At 39.3% G+C, this 23,922-nt stretch overlaps 2 protein-coding genes across 5 annotated transcripts in view; one reads left to right on the forward strand and one right to left on the reverse strand.

Moving 5' to 3' along the window:
* ubxn4 (UBX domain protein 4) overlaps positions 1-23,922 on the forward strand; it is a 69,145-nt gene that overhangs the window by 15,558 nt on the left and 29,665 nt on the right. The window lies entirely within an intron of this gene.
* Positions 204-22,901, reverse strand: stard3 (StAR related lipid transfer domain containing 3). Of its 4 annotated transcripts, none has more exons than XM_022231397.2 (12): positions 22,677-22,901; positions 18,550-18,816; positions 17,004-17,162; positions 16,232-16,291; positions 15,791-15,944; positions 14,886-15,005; positions 12,852-12,970; positions 11,528-11,689; positions 9,949-10,124; positions 8,682-8,786; positions 6,267-6,366; positions 204-5,485 (listed from the first exon to the last, which is right to left on the reverse strand). In XM_022231397.2, the coding sequence occupies exons 1-12, from the start codon at positions 22,722-22,724 to the stop codon at positions 5,270-5,272; spliced, it is 1,686 nt and encodes a 561-aa protein (XP_022087089.2). In that variant the 5' UTR covers positions 22,725-22,901; the 3' UTR covers positions 204-5,269. The 4 variants fall into 4 exon arrangements, with proteins under 4 accessions (XP_022087089.2, XP_022087092.2, XP_022087090.2 ...); XM_022231400.2 differs by lacking the exon at positions 22,677-22,901 and adding an exon at positions 22,452-22,582; XM_022231398.2 differs by lacking the exon at positions 22,677-22,901 and adding an exon at positions 22,142-22,552.

The following is a 23,922-nucleotide window of genomic DNA, read 5'->3' on the forward strand; positions in this document are numbered from 1 at the left end:
CATCGAGGACTGTTCGCTAATGCTGTTAGCATCTCTTTTATATACGTCGTTGTGGAAAAATAGGTTTCATTCTCCCTATAGGTTCACGCATACCAGGGACAGCCGTTTTGTTATGATGTCAAATGGCTTTAATATCCAAATATCTATAATTTGATTTCATGGAATTCATCGCTGCGACAAAAGTATGACACTTATTATCGTCCTTCCATTGCAAGGAGCATTTTATTACCTTGATATAACCTTAACTTATTAAGCCATGTCTGCCGTAAACACGGAAGCGACTGCGGTCGTTAGCCACTGGTTGCCATTGGCTCACGTGTCATTCTCTGTCTTCTATTCATTATAGGCAAACACCATGATGTCATTACTGTCGGCATAATTCACAGCATGGTTATCAAACCCAACGTGATTTCATTCTTGCGAAATCCTAAGACCAGGCACTCGCCACTGCCACGTGACCAATTCAGGTAGAATTCCGGCCAGATTGAGAAACTGTCCCACATTTCCCTGCTTCATTTCACATACTTCTCACAATTTTCTCGATTTTTTTCCCATACCACCATGCAACCTCTGCCCAACTGTTCAATGTGTGTAACTTTAAAAATTGGCGGGCATGCCCGAGCTACACAGTTAATTGGTAAACATTATTTTCTTAACACTTTAACAGCTAAGTGTCCTTACAATAAGAGGCATCGGTGAATTGTCACGGTAGAGAACAAGTCAAGTACATTATTTGAATTACAGAAATACTGGCTCTCGGGCAACGCATGTTGAACAATAAATATGTATTATAAAAATAACGATGTAGGTGGATCTTTATCTTCACCACTATTGTTTTCTTCTTCCAAATAATCAATACATGGTCACTACCATAACACATTGAACATTACAAACATACTACAATGTAAAGGACAACGCCTTCCAGGCCCAGCGAAAAACGACACTTACAAGTCGAGTACAAAATAATGGAACTTGCAAACATATCATTAACTATCAAACGGTCACAATGGATATCGCACTGAGCAATGTTCTATAGGCTAGGTATTTAGTTCATTCGATATTTTACGTGTAAATATCTTGTGCAATTTGCGACAAAGTTTGGTTTTCACTTTACTCAATTCATTTCGAGGTATGTAGATTAGGTAATTGTGTCTTTAAAATTAAAAAAACGATGCATTCCAATACAGCATGCAGATCGCTATCCAATTTGACCAGGTGTTACAGTTTACGGGCAAGCTTTGTAACAATTGTACAAGTGAATTGAAATAGGGCCTATGCATGTTCAAGTGCCTGGATGGCCAATGATTGATAGTTTAATAGCAAAATGAAACATGATGAAAGGTGAAACAAGAATATTTAGCCCTCAAAACAATAAGGCTTATAGAAAAAGGTATTCTTTGAAGAGTGACAGAGTAATCAAAAGTGACCACCAACATAAATAACACTGCAAAAACGGCCAATTAATTTCTGAGGAATATTCAAACAATGGTGCACTCTTGATCTTTACGGGATTCCCATTGTTACTAAATTGATGGATTTTAAAACAAAATGAATGCACAGTCTCCAATAAAAATTACTTTGATCTTAAAAGAAAAATCACCTTTGACTTTTTCCAGTCGCCGAGCTTAAATTTCGAATGTGACTGGTCGACTGAGGCGGTCAAACTTTGATTCTCTTTTGCAAAAATATTAGCTCACTGACATCAACAAAACGATTCCTCGTTACATTCCACTCCTGAAGTTTCTAATTAAAAAAAATTACCAACGCAACAGGTAAAATTATTTTCTCTCTGGGTTCTCAAGGTGATATTAAGTAAGTTTGCCTGGTTCACTGTCATCACAAAGTTGTGCACATAATGCATTGGTTATTTGTCGTCCATAATGCTATGGGAACGTCCAAAAGGTCATTAATTTAAGTGAGACAGCAGGATGTCTGATCCCATGTACATAAATAATAATCTCTATCTGTCGGTCCCCATCGCCTCCATGGTGTATCGATTGTTGCTCATATCAAGTGAAACCAAATATCTACTATTATTGATTATGCACGAAATTTTAGAACAAGGTCAGTAACTGACGTGGTTTAATCATGTTACTGAGTAAAACCACCATTGAACTGTTACTGGATGCATCTTTCATCACGTCCTTTGATGTTTAGTTTCTGACTTTCTGCGCTGTTTGCAAGCGAGGCTATGTGAACTTGGTTGTGAATTCGTTATTCTAAGCAGTCCCATTGATGGGGATGACGGTTGTGCATGGTTGAAATGGAGCAAATTCTACACTGAATGTGCTGCTTCATAAAGTGCACGTCCGAAAACGAATCAGAACGGCAACTGGATGAGCCAAACCGTTGAATACGACCGCACGAACTTCGAATGGCAAGTTGACGAAGTTGATCGGGAAAATGTATGACATTTATGTTCCTGTTAAGTGCAATGTAAACCGAGAATGATGCCAAGAATTACAAAGCCACTTTAACTACATGTAATTCAAATATCCGCAAAATCTTAGCCTGATCCGGGGACGGAATAAATGCGGTTTTTCCTACAGGCACGTACAGTCTTCAGTGTTCAATCTATTTTACAAGAGTGATCGATACGACTGCCGATGTGTGCTAACTTTGGAAAGTGAATAATTGTAATTATACCTTCTTCTCATAAAACGGGGATCGGGTTGTTACGTCGCCTCTAAAATGTAGGAACTGAACATGTTGGTTTTCAGATGACTGTGCACTTTAATAGAACATGTCTGCAATGATAGTTTGGAAGTGCCCGTGAGTCAAAGTTAGCTTCTTACATTTTACGAGGCTCTAGATAAGTTTGGTACAATTAAGTACATGTTGCTTGCAATTTGTACGGACAGCCAAAGTACGCAGAAATATCACCCTTGGTTAGTGCTGGGGTTTTTTTCAAACTGTACACTTTCCACTTCTTTTAGAGAAGACTACATTTTCGTTTAGTATACATGTGTACAGAAGTGGTATATATAATACAATATTTTGATACCTGCCTACATTTTTCAGCAACTTGTGAAAGATTCTTTTGCATTCTGAAAGCCTGCCACAGTTTATCATTCATTGCAGGCTAAAGTAATGACTGTCACGTGGGAAGAGAGAGAGATTTATTTAGCAGAATAAGAAAATAAATACCTTGATACTGCTTCAGTATTTTGAACGATAGATTAGTATCCTACTCAGTGTTGAACACGTTTGAGTCACTTGGATTACCATTCAGTCAGTAAATCTGAGCAATCAATATCTGGAAAACTAAATGTACGTATATCAAACATTTATGATTTGCGACACATGCAAATGCCACAGCAAAATTCCACTTGGGTAAGATTATAAGAAATACATACAATTCATTCCACTTGAAATCAAGCAGATAACCACTTTGAAGCTATTTTGTTGAAAAAAAGGCAGCAAAAATAGGATGCATAATGTAGAAAATGCACTTTTAACTAAACAGAAGTCGCACCATCGTCGCAGTTTAAAGCTACATGTACATGATTGTGTGCTTAGGAAATTGCAACTTTATTTATACTTGGTTTCAAACTCATCATTTCACAGACACTTTTCAGAGCCGATTAAGTGACAGTTCAGTCACTGGACCACAGAAGTGAACTGAGATTCAAAAGAAACCCTGCTCATGATACACACATACAGACGAAAGTAGTTGAAATACCAATCACATTATTTACAGTTTCTGATTCTCATTTGTTTGTATCAGACACTTTTTGACTAAACTTTTCTTTCAATGGAAATTCTTATTTTTTATAGAAAATATGACTATTTTTAGTAACGATGGAAAATAATATCAAACAGGGATTTCCAATTGTTTAATTGAATCAACAATATGTACATGAGAAGATTGTAAAAAATTCAGAGCATGTTTATAACATGTATTTTCCCATTGAATCTAAACAAATTATTACCCAAATCAGCTGAAGTCATTCATTTCAGGGTGTGTTTGACTGCAGTTTCAGATCACTGTATATCCAGACTAAAAAGAGCATTTCAATTTTGTCAGCACATGATCAGAAACTATTTACAGGTACATAAGTTCAAATTGAAATTAGGCCAGCAGGAATACTGATGTATGATAGAAGAATAATGGTATCTTAAAATGAAAAAGAAGGTAAGGATGAGAAGTACAATCCTCATTATTTGGCTTCAGTGCCTTCTATCCTATGTGCATTAAACGATTGTGAATGCACCAAATACTCAATTAATTGCACAAAAAAAGGGCAAGTGACAATTGAAGGCAGAAACCTAATCATGTATATCAAGATGAACGCTGTGCGTGGAATGATACAGTTTCTAATTCGTGTGTGCTGGCAAACAAACTGTCAACCAAAGTACATGTGGTTCATGAAAATAAATACCATCCAAACAATTAGCACCACAATCAAACTTGCTCAGGTATAAACATCAAAAACAACCCTGAATTGTGTAATCAGTTTGAATAGGAAAACCTAAACAACACTACATTTCAAACAGACAAAGTTTTACAAGTGTGCATAGGTGCATAGTGTGCAGAATCCGAACCCCCCCCCCATCTTGAGACGTATTGTGTATCCTGTGATAATCAGTGACTTGAAGAAGCTTGATTTGGGGTTCCAATACATCAAAGTGTAGGAGTTTTGTGATTGACAAAACCACATTAGGAAGTTTAATTCACATATCCTGATTCAGGATTTAGATCAAGATCAATATATGCTTGTGTACTGCCCGGCAGAGAGATATAATGAAACCATTTCTTGCATTAGAAGCTACATAAAAAAGGACTTGAGTGCCCTTCTATCAGATATACAACACAATGAGTTTCTCTGACATAAACAGCAAGAAAGGGTCACAAAAAGGTCTAAAATATCTGCAGTGAGTATCCTAACAATGTGTGATTACAATGGCGGCTGTTACAGGGAGGCACATCGTGTCAAACTCCATACAAAAGTAACTGCTCAATGGCCAAAAAATATAGTAAACATTTAATTGGCACTGTCACAAGCTCAAGCCAATCCAATGACACAACAGGTCTGTACAGATTCAGACAAAAAACAGCTGATGCATGCTTGTCATAATGTGCCTGGAAATCAGTCTACAATCGTGAGTAATCACATCTACATGTACTGTTCCTGCAAGAAAGCTCATGTGAGTTATCACATCTACATGTACTGTTCCTGCAAGAAAGCTCATATAGCATTTATTTCTATTCTGATGGACAATGACAGCGCCCCCAAATTTCAGCCTCCAAAAGTCGGCGTTAAACTCACTACACTGAGCCAAAGCTATCCAGGGATGGTGAATGTTCCTCCAGATCCTCATAACTGCTTATGCTAACCTTCTCTGCATCTCGTTGATTCACACATTCAGGCCGGACAGCTCTAATCTCCTGATGGAGCTCTCGTAGGTACTTCTGAAGGCTAGTGCAAATGTCCATGAGTACATGACAGAGGGCAGTATCTATGATGGCCTGTGGGGTCCATACCTGGTGAAGGACATTCAACAGCATGGAATAAATTGAACAAAATAACTATGGGAACCGGAAATGGGACACAATAATGATTGTTGTATGGCGACGCACACAGGATGCATGGCGCTAATCTAAGAATTTCAGAAAATTCTTCTGCTGAGGTTACTTAACATTCTGAATCTGCTCACTGTTGTGGTTTTTATTTCTCAGTACATTCAGTTTGCAAGGTGTGGCAGCATGTCAGGTGGGCAGAGTTGTAATGACTCGAGTCAATGACTTGACTCAAGTTGCAATTTTTAGCAACTCGACTCCCAGTGGGTAAATGAGTTGTCACTGTGAGCAATGACTCAACTCAAGGCCCTCATCAGAAGACCCGACTCAGTGAAAGTTAATAAGATTCCACAACATTATGTTACAGTGACTTAACTCAAATGATCATGTCACAATGACTTAACTCAAATGGTCATGTCACAATGACTTAACTCAAATGATCATGTCACAATGACTTAACTCAAATCATCATGTTGCAATGACTCAACTTGACTTAAGACACAAAAACTGGTGACTTGTTTCAACTCAAGCAGGCAGGATAACAATCCTATCTTCACATACTATTTTGACTTACGGGAAATTTCCTATTTTAGAATTTTAGTTATTTGAATTGGGAAAAACAGCAAATTTCTCGCACTTTGTCCTCATCTCAACTAACAGAGGTGACCTGTTTTAGTAAGAAAGCAGAAAGAAAGATGGATGTGACAAAGATCAGACCTGTGGGAGTAAGAGTGTGTTTTCATACCTTGAAGTTGAGATCGGTGTTCAAAATCCATAGAAACTTAGACTGTGAGGGGTCACCATTGAGACTTTCAATTACCCATCCAGTTGGTCCATTGAATCCCCTGGGAAGAACAAGACCACGAGGGTTACCATTTTGCTGAATGAGTCACCGAGAAGACACTGTGAATACATTCATGTGTGACTTGGGAAACATCTGAGATATAGGCATAATTACAACTGTACTGAAGGGTCTTCCAGAGCTCTGTATGGTCAAGTCTATCATCAGCACGCGGCTGAGTATTAGCAACCAACACAGACCCAGACACAACATTCCCATGTGGCGTTACTATGTTTGTTGTCACTTGTATTTGACTCATTTTGCACTTCATCATCCACATAATCCTGCAATGAGAAAGTCTGTGTTTGCAAGATAAATTTCAAGGTTGTATGCATGCCTTTCTACAGGTCAACAGTTCCAAACTGTTCCATGTTGGCTGCATCCTTCCATTTCACTTGTTTCTTTAACCCTCCTGCTGAAGTCACTCTTTGGGTCTCTTTGTAAATACCTCAAAGAAGCACAGCTGTGTTGTATTGTGTACTGCACCAACTCTCCCTCACAGGAATACCAGATTGCATGTTTGTGCTGCCAAACAACTGTGCTTCACTGTTTCATGTGCATAATTGTGCTGTAAACCAAATGCAGTGAAGAGGACTGCACAAAAGACCGTGTCATTTTGTGCTGGCAACCAAATGTGTACACACTGAACCTGGGCATGTTTGTGTTCCATATATAAAATACATGCAAGAGAGTGACTGTGGGCACTCGTACATATTTGTGCTGTAAAACCAAAGGAGGGTTAATTCGTAATCACCCTATAAAGAGATATAAATCAACTTAACATCAAATAAGTCAGACACCCCTATGGCTACTTTTGCAAACACTGTTCCTCCACATAATTGTCTGCAGAATTCAAACAATGTGATGCATTTAAATATGGTGCTCTTAATAAACTTGAAAAACTAACAAGAATAACAATGTCCTTGATGATTCACTTCACGTGATACAGTGACATAGTTTGAAGGCTACACAGCACAGGTCAAAGTTTGGTACATTTGGTTGACAAATTGTTGAGTGCTCTGCTTGCCATAAGCATTTCCGCTTTGAACTGAACTCAGCTAAACCAATGCACATGATCTACTGGTAAGTATTCAGATTCATTAAATTACAGGAATGAGATGACACAGGCAAGGTCATGCTTTACATTCCATGTATGTTAACAAACCAAACTCTACCATTGCTTATTGCTGACCTAGGGGAGGGTGGGGCAAGTGGGTCATCGACTACCCGACGAATCATTATCAAGGGTCGTCAGAGAATCTTTGGGCAGGGAACCAGACTATGTTCAATATGGCGACCCCCAAAATGGACAGAGCGCATGCATGTAGCACAAGAGGAGTTACTGGTATTGATGTACTCATGCTGGCCGCGATTATCAACCATGACCTGTGCTGCTAATAAACAGACATCAGTCAAACAGTGTGGGACTTGTCACTTGACACTTCTTGGCAACCATGGCGAAGGAAACTGATACTGAAGCATGTTTTTTTATACCGACTTATAAATGCCGACTTAGACATGAAATTTTCAATGGAAATGCATTACAGATGATCTGGACTTTTGTCAAAAGGCTGACTTAGACAATATGACGAGTTACGCGATGCCGACTTAGTCGGAGTTTACTGTATATTTATTTTTCAGAGATTAAGCTGAACATAAATTGAGGCCCAAGTGAAAAATATAAATAAACTTGAAAAATAAACTTCAAATCATGATTTAGGATAATAAAAATGCCCAATCCAAGCAACTCCACACTTACCTTAACATCCCTAAATCCAGAAATTACCTGACTGGAGGAAAGGTATAGGCATTTTCTATAGAATTTTTTAAATTGAACTCTGGTGCTTCGAAGACAATTACGATTGCCAATTTCAGTGTTTTATTATTAATTTACTCATTCCAACATTCATTTTGTACTCTTTTGGTGACAAGTTTTAAGGTTTTATGATGTGGTCCACTTGCCCCTGGTGTGGGGCTAGTGGTCCACTTTTGCATGAATTTCAAATGAGTTAATATTCATAAGTTTTATTAATGTAATTGATTTCAGCTGTTTGCAATAAACAAACAAGTGTTTTGGTCATGTTTTAAGAGTAGTTTTATCTTTTTCCTAGATTACTGAATATGGTTAGAATCAAGAATGTGCTTAAGAGATCCAGTAGCCCCACCTTCCCTTACTCAACTGCTGCAAGTACACAAGTTTCCTTACAGAGTCCATAGTTTTATAACTGTAGGAAGATGCCTACCTTAATCGTTAACAATAAAATCTGTATTCCACGGAAGAGTTTGGCAGCTATGCCTTACAATGCTAGTCCAACTAACCTGACATATTTACTGCATGGAGGTTTCTTGGGATGCTCAACTGCAATGCTGCTACATACATGCACATCTCCTCGTTGCCAGTAGTTACGCACTGCCACAAAGTCCCTACAACGACAATCAAGAATGTGGGAGTCATTAGTAGACAGTGGAGAAAATGATGGTAGCTGACGAGAAGGAATGTTACGAAGCACACTCTTCTTAGAGTGGGCAGTAAACCATTTTCTATCGAGCTGTATGGAATTCACAGTTCAAGAATCCTCAGAATGAAATACTGCATCAGTGAGGGTAGCAAACAGAAAAGCCTGTCCTATATGTTTACATGTACAAGACTCAAAGTTGCTCAACCTTGATTGTAACATGTTTGCCAATATTTTTGTGAGTATGTGCAGTTCTGAAAAGAACCACAGGATTCTTTTCAGAACCCATTTCTTTCCAGAATCACAGGTACTCACAAAAAAAGATATTTTTGTATGGTCATTGAAAACCTTAAACACAATAAACTGTAATACAATGTAAATAGTTGACACAAAGTTCTGGTGATGAATTCATGGTATTCCTTTGATATCACCAAGCAGTAAAGTGTTCTGAAAATCAGATACATTTTATAGGCATCGTTTGCAATTAAAATGAACGCCTGATTACGTCAATCAAAACGGCAAACCTCTAAAAAGGGCGGTTTGTTTAAATGTTTGGGAAAATCTGTAAACGGATTTGGAACTTTTTTCGTTTAAACGTCCCACCCTTAAATTCCATTTGTCTGGGCAACTTAAGAACTTCGACTTAAAACTTTAAGCAAAGTGCTGATACCAACATAGAATAAATAACAACACTGACTGAAAATGTACACTTATCCCTGCTCATCAAGCCCACAAACATTCCTTACACAAAATCAGCTCTCCGGGGAGAACACAGCTTGATGCTGCCACATCAGCCACAAACAGTTATTAAAACTCAACAGGTATCTCTGCCCTCACAGGTACCCATTTATACTCCTAGGTGGAGAGAGGCAAGCAGGGAGTAAAGTGACTTCCCCAAGGTTACACCATGTAACCAGCAGCTACATTTGCACCCCCAAACCAATGTTCATGAATCACAAACCCTAACCACTGGACCACATGCTTCAAACAGCACAGGTGAAAACATTCAGCTTCATACGTACATATTCTTTAGACATACATCTGTGTACTCGTAAAGGGTGTATACAGTCAGTATTTGTGTCACATGAATCTCTGTGTTGTCAAACAAAAGCATAAACATATAACATTACCTGCCAGCTACGATATTTCCTGGTCCTCCAGTGCTGACATTATACAAAATATCAGTGTGGTCATCTATCTGTTGTAAAACCTCACTTTCAAGAACTGTCGGGTTCCAGCTTGGTGCATTCTCAACTTTATCCCAAAGTACATCTACGACTTGCTCTGGTGGTGATGGTAGTTGGGTCTGATGATTTACACAATACAAAAGAGGAAACTGATAACTTTATAACAGTATAGGAAAGTAACCCTAAGTGAAAGTTGTACATGTGTGTATCAGATCAGAGACGAACTGGCTTTGGCCAAAAACGCAAAATATCACCAGACCGAAATCAGTGTCAGAAATGTGCGCCTGACCACATTCCTTCAATGTGATTTCATGCACCTGGTTTATCCCCAAGAACAATGAACCCGCCCCCCCAAAAAATTATATGATTAGGCCTGAGGGGGGAAAATTATAAAAAACTTTTCCTTCAGTAAAAACTGATTTTCACAAATGTTTTATCAAATTTACTAAGGTGAGGATGAATAGATTTATTCTTGCGTTCATAACACCAACTTAAGGGGGGAAAAGAATAGGGTAGGCCTAGATGTACATGTCACTGTTACAGCACAGTCCACCGTGGAGTTTCCTAATGTACATCGAGGAATAGTCCCTTGGCTACACTATATTCCAAATCATAACTGGGATCAATCTGCAACATCCATTTCTATTTCCAAGAGATTATCATTGCAGTTCACAAACATTAACATGTACCCGCTGCATATGCAGTGGAGAGTACTTGTCATTGACTTGGTCATGACCAGAAGTGTAAGCTTGAGTTACCAATGCTACTCCCACACACAAATTCTCATACTGCTCGGTTCTTAATCTTTTATTTTGTCGGAAAAGGCATCGTTTAGTGTTGGCCTGTGGGTGTCTACAGTAGAAATGCTAACTACATTCACAACAGGTGAAAGCCATTAAACTAGATTGTGTATGCATTGCCACTGTTTCATTTTTGTTATCACGTTATTGGAATTATTACTTACAAATGAAATTTTGTAGGAAATCTGAAATTGGAATTTCTTGGGAGATTTTCTGATTTAAAATTGGAAAAGTTTCATCTCTGAGAAAGAGTGCTTGTACTTCAGTTGTTTAGCAGGTAATTTGCAGTACTTATTCATTCCTGGAAAGTTAATAATGAGTTCTAAACATTTAAATATCATACGCCAGACGTAACAAGGACAGGAACAATTGGACCCTGAATTCACAGAATGACCCAGTTGGGTTTGAAAAGGAAAAAAGCTCAGACCTTTGTAGTTATGAAATGTTTGGACTGTCTTATTATATAAAACAAGTCTTGGAAAATGGAACATGGTAGGATTAACAAACTGCCAGTACATCTAATTCAATGAAGACAGTAATACAAACATTCACAGCTTTTGTACTTAATTGTTATTTCAAACACATCAAATGAAACATTCTACAGACACACTTCACACCTCTATTTCCTCTAATTTTCCAAATTTGATACCATTTCACAAATGCAAAACTTCTAGCTTCAGATGGCAGCAGCTAGTAATATGACATTACAGCATTAATCATACCTCTAATTTATAGATTTTGCCCTTGATGTTGTCAAATTTGTTGCTTCTGATGATGGCATTAAGTTCAGGCTTCTTCACTTCATCATGCCAACCATCTTGTTTGGCCAAAATCCTGTCCAGTAATCGTAGCGACTCCTTCGCCTTCTGAAGGTACTCTTGCTCCTGAATGAGAGACAAGGTACGAAACAGACAGAAAGTGTGATTGTTAGCATTTTTCTTTAAATGGACTTAGAACTCGAGTATTGAGTTAGGGCAAATAAAATTAACTGAAGATCAGCCTTGTTTGAGTCAGAAATTATACATAATACAGGAATGGTTACTATTTCAATGCTTTCTAACAAATCACACCACAATGTCAATGTATTGTGAGGAGGATTTATGACTTTGTCTTAAATGAACAAAAAATGTTAACACATTGATGACAGAGTACATCATTTTAACGACATGTATTGCTGATCCTTGACTCTAAAATGATCTCCTGCTTGATATTGAACTGCTACACAATATCAGCTATTTCAAATCTAAATTGAAACCTTCTGATTTTTCTAAGACATTTACATGTAATATGTAAATAAAATATCCCCAGTTTTTTTAACTTTCACTCTATGGAACCCAATTTCTAATGGTTCATGGTTAACTGTACAAGGGTGTTACTGAGATAGATGGAGCTTATCAGATGAAGATAGAACATGCTGCATAGTCAGCGCTGCTCTGATGAGCTGGTTAAGCTGGCTGAAGCAGATACTGGTGAGACTTTTGGTCAAAGGAGGCGCCCAGAGTAAACACACAGGTTTATGCACATATGCATGGGGAAGATCTAGACCTGATGGCAAACCCGATGAAGTCTACTACATTTTCACTATAAAGACAGCATTAATAACAAAAATAGGGCTTCCAATTTCTACAGCTCACAGGGGATTCGCGTTTTTACCTTTAAGGGAAGCATCTTGTAATTTACACCCACAACCATAGTCCATGGTAAAATTCAGTGTATTTCTCAATATCATACCAACCACTGATTGTTAAACCATTTTCATGTACATGCATGTACATTGGCCGTTATCAGCCGATGTGCGAAAGCACTCTATCTTTAGGCAATTGTTTAATTTCAGTGCATGATTTATCAATAATTCTGCCATCAGTCAATTGCCTTTTCTTTCTAATTCACAGTTGTGAAAGAATGTTTCAAAAAAGGGAGGGAAAGTTGGAGATTTCATGCAGAATAGACCAATCGCTAAGTGCATTTGGGTGATTATTTAGAGCAGCTGAACACCCAATAGTTTACATGTACATATAGCAAGTTCTAGCATGCTGGTGATCTCACCTCAATGGAAGCAGCAAGATTGACTGAGCTTCCTTGTCGACTATTTGGCAATGACTGGAACTCTGATGCATGGGAACGAAGACTTTCACTGTAGTCGGAATCACTCCCTGTTTCTGAAGCTATGTAAAAATGTGCAATGACCAAGAAATTCAAGTAACTAGCGTGGGCAAGGATAAAAGTAATAAAGTGAAGAAACGTTTGTGTCAAGCAGGCCAATGGTGAATCCCGTTACAGTACCACATTTTGGCATAATAATTTTCATCTAATAAGATAAACATACGGAGAAAGCAAATATAGGTAACCCGATTACACAATTAACGAGGGTTCTGAGTCATATTTATGCAGGCCTACTTATTTAAACTTATTTATTTTAAAATATCAAAATTTAAAAGTAAACATAAACTCCCAAAATCTGAAAAAAAAATCACTTGAACGGCCTACAAATTTAGGATTTACGTGGTACGTAACTGACAGATTAGAAGAGGTGATTTATTTTTCATCATAGAATAATAAGATACGGTTCGGAATTAGCACTGACACCAAAACCCATTATATAAATTAACATCTCCTAACACAAATATACATCTTGAAAATAGTTCGCGGTACCCACTGCTTCACCTGACTCGGACCGGCCAGCTGACCCTGGCAAGCTTGGTGGTCGAGTGGTTAAGACGTATGCATTAGTAAGCAGGAGGTCATGGGTTCGAGTCCCACCCAAGTAAGCTTGTGACTTTTTTCGCAAGCTCTCGGACAAGCACTGAGCATACAGTGTTTATTAATATATACATTGGGTAAGGGCAAAACCTGTTACATAAATTAATATCTCCCCTATGCAAAAATACATTTTGAAAACTATGCTTCAGCTTTCAAAGATAATAAAACAAATAAGCAATTTGTGGGAGCCATAAACAGGCACTGCACCCAAACTGTCACAGCTAACAACAAGAAAACTGTGAAGATATCAAGCTGAAATTTTACTTCCCTTAATTTTGTATGTCAGAGTGTCGCAACAATTTTTTCAGGCAAATCTGAATTGGGTCACATGGAGGGTGTTTGGATTGGCATGGACTGACCCAAACCTTCTTGGCCACAAACACCGTAATCATACTCCCTTTTTGCTGAAGGAGCACCATGGACTGACCCAAAGCTTCTTGGCCACGAACACCGTAATCATACTCCCTTTTTGCTGAAGGAGCACCATGGACTGACCCAAACCTTCTTGGCCACGAACACCGTAATCATACTCCCTTTTTGCTGAAGGAGCACCATGGACTGACCCGAACCTTCTTGGCCACGAACACCGTAATCATACTCCCTTTTTGCTGAAGGAGCACCATGGACTGACCCAAAGCTTCTTGGCCACAAACACCGTAATCATACTCCCTTTTTGCTGAAGGAGCACCATGGACTGACCCAAAGCTTCTTGGCCACGAACACCGTAATCATACTCCCTTTTTGCTGAAGGAGCACCATGGACTGACCCAAAGCTTCTTGGCCACAAACACCATAATCATACTCCCTTTTTGCTGAAGGAGCACTATGGACTGACCCAAAGCTTCTTGGCCACAAACACCGTAATCATACTCCCTTTTTGCTGAAGGAGCACTATGGACTGACCCAAAGCTTCTTGGCCACAAACACCATATTCATGCTCCCTTTTTGCTGAAGGAGCACCATGGACTGACCCAAAGCTTCTTGGCCACGAACACCGTAATCATACTCCCTTTTTGCTGAAGGAGCACCATGGACTGACCCAAAGCTTCTTGGCCACGAACACCGTAATCATACTCCCTTTTTGCTGAAGGAGCACCATGGACTGACCCAAAGCTTCTTGGCCACGAACACCGTAATCATACTCCCTTTTTGCTGAAGGAGCACCATGGACTGACCCAAAGCTTCTTGGCCACAAACACCATAATCATACTCCCTTTTTGCTGAAGGAGCACTATGGACTGACCCAAAGCTTCTTGGCCACAAACACCATATTCATGCTCCCTTTTTGCGAAAGGAGCAAATGACATCCAATCCTCTCACCTTGAGAGCCCTCCGGGGAGTAAAATCTGATTGGCTCAGTGTTGGCGGGAAAAGGTTCAGGTTGTAGCAAAGAAGGTCGTTCTGCTGGAGCATTTTGTTGCCTCTCCAGATTACTAAGATCTGTAGCAAAAAGTGAAGTACATCTTAAAACAACCAACATTAGATAACATAACATTTTTATATGAATTTTACAATTTCACAGCGATCTTTATTTTTCTCATATAATATGATTTAACACTAGTAATGAATATCCCAAGCACTTTACAGGTGACACAGTCGGCATATAAAATTTATCCACTGGAACGTTATTTTTACTGACAATGAAATTACCACAATATGAACAAACTTTTTCCTCGGCTTTGCCAACAAGAAGTGGAAAATTCTTTCATTAACAAATTCAGTGTTCACTTAAGAGCCACCACTTTTATCCACGGCCTGCTCCATGTATGCTATATGTCTGAACTCTTCATAAATTCAATGTACAGTGGGTTTCTGTAAAATCCCACATGCTGTAAGTACGGTGTAGAAATCTGCATCAATAGTGAAAACATGCAGTACACAAGTTGTCACCGCAATGCTGAAAGGTCCTTTAAACAGAAATGTAATTTTTGAAAATACTCTTAGGGCCTTACTTTGGGCAAGAAAGAAAGATTTACTCGCAAGAGACTATGTTCCAGACTATTTTATTTGTAAACCTAGTTTTTCAGGGGAAAGTATATTTAAATTTCACCCAAACTTCTTTCCCAATTTCACATTTAAAAGAATATTTTTTCAATGCAGACATTTTAGAACATTTTTTCTACAAGGACTTTTTGCTCTAATTCAACTGGGGTCTCCCCCACAATCACTGGGAGTTGCAGGGACATGTAACTAGACAATCTACAAGACGGGGAATGAATACACACCACGCTGGAGCTTCATCTCTCTGGAGATAACCTGAAAGTCTAGGATCCATGTCTCTATCCATGGAATGATGAAGGAAACAATAGCAATAAGGAAGTCTACAGGGTGTGCCTTTGAGTCCAGAGGCACACAAGGATTATCATCATGATGCTTGTACTGTTGACAGAAATAAAGAAGGGTTAGAAAATCCATGAGTGTCACTAGTGGGAAAATAAGCCTTCCGCAAGTTAAATTTGAAAAAAATCTGATACACTGAGTTCTATTAAATTCACGTGAACATAACAAATTGAATCTCCCTACTAAAGACACTGTTGCTTTCCTCACATTTCAAGCAAGGTTTGGCTTACCGGTAGTTACATAAGAGATGCCTTGCACAAATACACTGCTTTCAATGAATAAGAAAGGCACGTACAGGAAATAAGGACTGTAAGATTTGTACTCACCTCAAAATCATACAAGAAGACTTTTGTAATCAAAAATATGCATGATAGACTGGTGGTCAACTAATTAGCAAGAAACAAGAGAAACATTTCAGTTACAGTTAACCCTATTTCCCCTTAGGTACAGAAGCAATGCAGTCCCATTACACTTACACAAAAAGAATAAAACCCTTTCACTTTGAGTGCAAACTTTCATTTTGTATCACTACACAACTGTAGCACTGCCCCCCATCATCAAATCTACCAATTGTGCTAGGGACAATCCTGATCAGCATCCAACTGAAGTTGAGGGCTGGACTAAACAAGCAGCATGTCTTTGTGCATGTGCTGAATCAAAATTACAAAGTCCACATGGCACACTGTATGCAGCTACAACTTGGACTGACCACCACGTGATCTGCTAAGTAGCGATGGGAAAAGGGAAAATTGCACTTTCACAGGACCTCCCAATGGTGAAAGTACTTTTTCATTTTAAAATAAAAATTCAAAATCCTCCTTCAATTTGCAAAGACAGAGCACAAGCATGTAAAAATTGCCACAATGCATGAAAAAGATCTAGGATTCTGGTTGTCACTTTCTCCCTGAAGATAGTGCAGGATAGAGAATCCCATTGCAGGTACATGTACAGGCTTGGACCTTGTTTTCGATGCCCTATCACAGGTCCATTATCCTTGACCAAATTCCTCAGGGAAACGGTGATTGGTAATGGCTATGATGAGTCTAAGAAATTTCAGTTCATAACATAAACTGTTCAGCCCCATGGGTGAAAACTCACAGCAACGGTCCACCATCTCTTGCTGCGGAACAGTGCATATGCCAAAAGCAGAATGACGCATCGAAAGGCTGCAACAACTGGAAAATCAAAGAGTGACGTTCTTACAGTGTACTTCAACACCTCACACGTCAGACTGGCTGTTACATTCGAGTTTGTAAGCTACAGAAGAAAATAAACATAAAGAGATTTGTAACTGCAAATGATGTAATTCCATTTGGCAGAAAGAAGACAGTCAATGAGGCAGGTGCTGGCAAATTGTGGGGTCCTAGGTCCTTTTGCACAAGCAACCCTGTCAACCTTGACAACAGGGACAGAGAAAGATATGGTACGTTTACATGTGAAGCAGTGAAGCAGCCTTTGAGAGTAATGTGCACAATAGACCTTTAACATGATCATGTCACAGTTTGATTACTTTCCTATGGTAGTAAGGTGAAATACAATCCATCAAGCTGTCCCAGGGAAGGATTATGCTACTTTGTTTCAGGCCTATTTGAACATTAACATCAAAGAATGCAAAAAGAGCATTAAAAGCCTTGTTCCAAAGGAATTAAATTGATAAAGAATGTAATACTTTCACAAGAGAAACTTGCTATGAAGAAATTACCTTTACAATTGGCAGGGCTGTATATGCAGTCAATATCTTTGCAATCTTGACTGGTTAGTTTATGTATACATGTACCATACAAGGACCACGCTTAGGTTACAAAGCCAATTCTCTTTTCTTCCAATTTGGACTTACTTTGTCCTCACATTCTTTCCTGCCGTTAAACTTTGGCAAAGGACATTGTGATGATTTGCGTTATTTTTACTGACATGCAGTGCATGTGTGCTTTGCACAATTTTGTAAAACAATACCGCACATAACATATAACAAAAAATAACTTCTGGCAGCCATTAAGGAAAGTTACCCCAACGTTGCCAAGTATCTTCATGAATGATTCTGATATCTCATCCACTCCTATCCACCCCGAGCTGAAGTGCACCCCCCAATCGGCAAAAGAAAGACAGGTGGTTAAAAAGCGGGATCTTGCATGCATTCTGAGTGTACGCAAAGACCATATATACCAGAATAAATTAGTAACACACACTCAACACGCTCTGTGTCTAACGTGCATATACTTACACGCCTAATAGTGTGTCTATGCGGTATCAAAAAAACAAGCCCTCTTTTGTTCCATTCAGAGCGGATTGGGACCTCAAGCTGTATGTAGATTTTAGTGCTGGGTAAATTTTTGGATTGTTCAGCGTAGTGATCGAATTAGTACATTTAATCAGAGATGCCAAATTGTTAAAATGAAAGTGTAATCCCATCGCACTTCCAGTTCCAGTTTCCCAACCGACCCGAATTTTTCGGCGCAGCCCTAAGAATTTTTTATCGGCAAATTAAAAAAAAGTTTCAAAAAATCCTACCGTCTCTTTTTTCAAAACAAACACCTGTCAACAACTTCTTGTCACATCAATACACTTGTAATTACCTGACTAGCATTGTGCAAGTGTAAATTGCAAATCATAGTTAATGTACATGCACACATTCTTCAAACCTCACATTGACATAGATGAACCACAGTACTGTTATCATCAGAAAGTCAAACGTAGCAACCAGGCAGAAGAGTCGACGAACTGTTGAGAATGCCAACTCCCTCTGCAGCTGCTGTGCACGCATGTGGTTGGAGCCATGGCTGTGGTTAATGCTGGTGGTAGATCTAGAGTTTAACAGTGGTGTGTGGTCAGAGTCCGAGTGAGTATAAATAGTGTATGCAGCATCATTGGCTTGACCACTGCGCTTTGATTGCTGGAATCCATTTGCTGCATCCTGGTAGATGTAAACAGAAAAAAATGTAGTTACAGTGCACGTTCAGAGAAAATATATCCGGGCACAATTACGGAGTTAAAGGGGATTTACAAGTAATTAATCAAACAGTGATGTGTCCTGACGGAAAGGAGAATGTTGAAAAATAGAGAAACTTACATTCATTGAATTGCAAAAGCTTGATGGCATCATAATGGGGAGTCAGGTTGGCAAGGTAGTTCTTTCCTCGCCTTCTGTGGTCCCGGGTTCGATTCCCGGCCCGGGCCACGTGTGGATTGGGTTTTCAGTCCCTACCTGACTCTGTGGGTTTTATCCAGACTATTCCTCTGGGGTTTTCTTCCCTCTCTTAAACTGTAACTGCTTCTTACTGTCTCCCCTTTACAGAGGTTGGTGAATGTGGGTCATTTGGCGACTGCCCGAGGCACCCCTACATGTATATGCCATCAGCTCAACCACGTTTAAATGTATTCATTGTTCCATGCTTAATGTCTTCATTGTACAGCATACAAAAATAAAATGAATAAATTATAAATTATTACTATCATCAGGTGTCAAGTTACACAACATTTAAGATGAAATAATAAGGTGCATTATTCAAATCTCCATTGAACAGGTCTGACTGGGTTGAAACCTCGGAGGCACTTACATGTACATGTAAACAGGGACGTGCTCAAGATGAAATTGAGGTGATGTCATGATGACATCATCAGGTGTCAAGTTACAGTACATTAAAGGTGCAACATTCTCAAAGCTCTATATCATCTGAAAGGCATGTTCATTTTGGCTGCAACCTTACAGGTACCTAGACGGTTACAATGTATGTAGATGAAAATTGAGATAACGTCATGATGAAATCATCAGGTGTCAAGTTAACATGACATTTATGGTGCACAATAAAAAGACCTGTATCTTCTTTAGACAGGGATGTGTTGCAGATGAAAACTGAAGTGGCATCATGATGCCCAGGCATAGCAATATCATCTTGAAAAGTGCATTATAAAGATCTATATCTGCAGATATAAATTACTAATTTGGTAGTTAAGGTATTACACTCTACAGTGTTATTTTCACATGTTATTTTAGTGGCATGAAGGTCATTACAAGTTTCAGAATCACTCAAATAACAGCCAGAGTTTGTCCATTCACTTTCACATAAATAATACTGAAATAAATTTGAAAATAAATGGATTGACAGATGATAAAACTTAAGTTCATGGTATTTTGCCAAGTTGACAACAACCTTGGCACTGTCCTGTAGACTTTGTTTATATTCCCAATGAATGTCAGCTTGTTGTTGCTGCTTTTTCAGGTAATGTTGTGTTTGTAAATATCGCAGTATTTTTATTACAAATACCAGACCATTAGGCTTGGGCGAATCCACCCTGGAATCGGGTAGAATCGATTCCAAATTTGGAATCGGAGTTGCAATTCCACTTTTTTGAGAAATCGAATCCACGCCACCGCCAATTCCATAACCTTGAGATCTGATTTCAGGAACAGTCCAGCGATTCCAAAAGACTGCCATATAAATGATCCGTCAATTTTTGAAAAAAAAATGTGTGGTTTTATGCCAAATCAAGGAACCTAAACAGCGCGGCTTTATTTTCATTGCCAAAAACTGAAGTCTGTGATGAGACGTGGCCCACATGCTTTGCAGAATCGCAGTGGCACCATGCAGTACTCCGACCAATTTGTCTGCAGCACACCGATGGCCCACTGATGGCTGACTCCTTAACAAGCTGAGCATTTGGGTGCTACATTGTGAGCGATAAAAACTACACGTACATGGGAGTTTTTCCCACACGCCAAATTCCTTGCAATGAAATTTCTTGTTGCTGATTCCCCTCTATTTCTTATTGGAAACTCAATTGTAACATCTGAAGGATCAACACCAATTAGAAACCGATTCCTTGGAGTGTTTATTACTTCCCAAAAAATCTTCCACTGGACCAATGTCGCATTTTAAGATCGAAGCAAACTGTGGTGGAAAAAGTAGGCCTACATGTACTTCGTCACATATTACAAAAATTTGCTCAGAATTGAAAGAAAAAACCTAAACATGCCAGCTTTTGGAAAATTCCCTAAATCCCACAGACCTTGACATAAAATCAGCAATCCGAAGTTATTTAAAGTCAAAAACATTTCCAGGGTTTGCCAACTAAACTTAAACCATTCATAAGAAAGAGAAGCTGGCGAGATCGGCAATGGCATTGGCCCAGGTGGAGATTGGTGTTCCAATTCATGCATGTTTCTAATAGTCCTGCATCCATCTACCGCTCTCTGTGGGTGCACAGGCATACGGACCTGTGGGCCGACTGCAAGCGTTTCTTTGCAGATGCTTCGGGTTTGAGTCTGTGAGATATGCACCATGATTACCGTCATTCACTCTGCCAAAAACACAAATCTTTGACTACTTTTCATCCTTCATTTCTGCCATGAAGAAAAGAAATTCTACTCAACCTACTGAGTGAAGTGAAGGTCAAAATTAAGACCAATTCTCAAATTTTCCATCTCCGCCTTGAAAAAAGACTAACGGCCTCGTGTTAAAGCTGGTAGCGGGCATAGGCATAGGAAGAATGTAGCTTTAGGCATGTTCACCAGCGATTGCACAAACAGGCCGCAGACGCAAGCGGAGCTGTGCGGCGCGCGAGCAGTCCAGTTTTCGATAGAATTTACAATCAAAAGATGGAGAAAACTATCAAAGTTTATCATTAGTGGAATAAGATTACATTTTTGGGGACTTTAGGGAAAAAATTTCTTCAGTACATTTTTGGCAGCATATGTAATACACAGACTGAGCGATAAGATACATGTACCAATGGGCTCTTCCAAAACTTTGGCAGCAGTTTAGGTATCTTGTCTTGGAACAGCCGTCGAGACGATGAGGGGTCAAGTGACGTAATGCTCAACGACCCTATTTTAAAGATGGCAACTGAGAGAGCGAGTCCCTTAGATTGAATGGATAAAGGCAAAAAGACTGGAAAATACCTGAATAACGTGAGTGAAATCATTCAATAAATGGTTTTTAGAAAGCGGAAAGGTCAAGAATCATGTTCGTGTGCAAAAGGAATTGTGCCCACGATGATAAGTGGGTGCGCCGGAATGTTAAATACGCCGACACGAAATTGCGTATATGGATGTGTGGCCAAGGATGGTTCGGAGTGAGAGTCCGTGCCACACCACTGGGGCTACCGCCTAGCGTACCTAGGTTTTCAAAATTTTCAGGACAGAATTCTAATATGCTCATTCTCATGTCCTAACCATGCAAAACTGCTAGGACTAGCATGACTAGTGCTAGTGTACGAAGTGCTTAAGTTAGAACACTTACAGCCATCCTCGTGTCTTGGTTATTTCCTGGCATTATTAGTGGAACCTAGTCCTACAGAATGACATGAATGATGAGAATCTGTGATTCACTGAACATGCTGAAGCAGGCTAGGCAACAGCCCTACACCATTTCCTTCTCGATTCGCTCGCTCGATTACACAATGTATGATACATGTACAAGAATGGAGGTAAAGTTACAACATTTCACTTCATGATAATGATGATCGGGAACCACTGCACTCCTAGCATGCCTAGCTATCCATAGTATTATCACGTTGTCTACTCATCGCCACATGATCAGTGCTTGTTACGTTTCTGCATGTTGTGTACAAGGCGCCGGTGATGCCCTTGCTAGCTCTAGCCGTCAAATCACATGACTTTTCTGCAGGTCAAATTTACAGCAACTGGTAGTCTGCTCTAGAACCAGGTACACCAACTAGCGATTCTAACTTCTAGTCTGGTTACACTCAATCTGTAAAAATTGCAATAGAGTGGTAGCGACGTAATGAGGAAGCTAGTCTATGCTCTTTACAGACCATTTTTCCCCGTTGCAGCTTGTCTCCAACATCTTTCCCTGACTGCATTGTAGGCTAAAAGCGTTCAAATGAATTGTAATATTTTTCTCTTCTGCATCTTATTTTATAAGAGGTGCCATGGACTAATCATGGAATTATTTCTATAAGTCACGAATAAAGTAACTGTTCCTTCCAACTCGTGCACGCTTGACAGTCTGTCCTATCATGGAGGTAGAATCACATTCTACCTCCGCTCAATGGTCCTATCCATTGATCTCCAAAGACTGGACATCGCCCATTGTTTGTGCACAAAATGCGCGGCCGAACAATGGCGGCGCTTCAGGAGGGTAATGTGATGCTACATGCTGTGCATTTCTGGTCAACATAACCTTTTTCTCATGGGATGATGGTTAAACCCTCAGCCTCCCTCCCCGAAAACAAGCCAAAAAATATACAAAAAATGCAAGAATATCATTTCCAGAAATAACTGACTATTTTCTTAGTAACTAACCCACTCAAAAGCGATAGTGTTAATCTGTTTTGTGTGTGTTTGTTTTTAATTCATTTTTACACCTATTGTCTACGGTCTCGTTTTAGCAATATTTTCACTTAGGGGTCGGTTCAATCGTGATTTGTTCAGTATGTAAACCTTTAGAATCCCACCAGGACATGCGATAGAGTTTTGTCAGTAAATATGATGTCCAAACTGTCCATGTGTTTTTCCGTCTGGTTTCGATGAGCCAACAATGGAAAAAATCATCAATAAAATTATTTTAATTTTACACACTCTCAGGAAAAATTGAACTAAATAAAATTCATTCATATATTGACTAGGCCCCTAAAATTGATTGAAATCCGACATGCGGCAGAGGGAAGAGTGAGAATCTTTTCTGTTTACAAAGTGAGCGCAGCTTTAAATGTACGACCAAACTAACTTACTGCCGTTTTTAAAACAGACACTTAAAAAATTACCATATTGCCTAAAGGACCAATAGTTGCTGGCATTGTTACGGGTATTTTCGCTGGCAAAGAAGTCTGACGTTTGAAAAAAACCGTAATTTTCCAAACCCCCCAATAAGCAGTGTTTACGCGAAACAGCCACCAGTGTACATGTATATGTACATCTAAGACACCAGACATCTTGAGTTCGCACGGGCACAAACAAAATGTCCCGCTGAAACGTACATGTACGTGGATGGCACTGGAAAGAGTACGTTGTATATGTGCCCACCTGCGCAGTGGGCGGGGCTCAATGGATCGGCCTATG

The sequence above is a fragment of the Acanthaster planci genome, linkage group LG08 (genome assembly GCF_054643075.1).
Source record: "Acanthaster planci isolate LZ-2023a linkage group LG08, COTS_SCS, whole genome shotgun sequence".
In the NCBI taxonomy this organism is placed as follows: domain Eukaryota; kingdom Metazoa; phylum Echinodermata; class Asteroidea; order Valvatida; family Acanthasteridae; genus Acanthaster; species Acanthaster planci.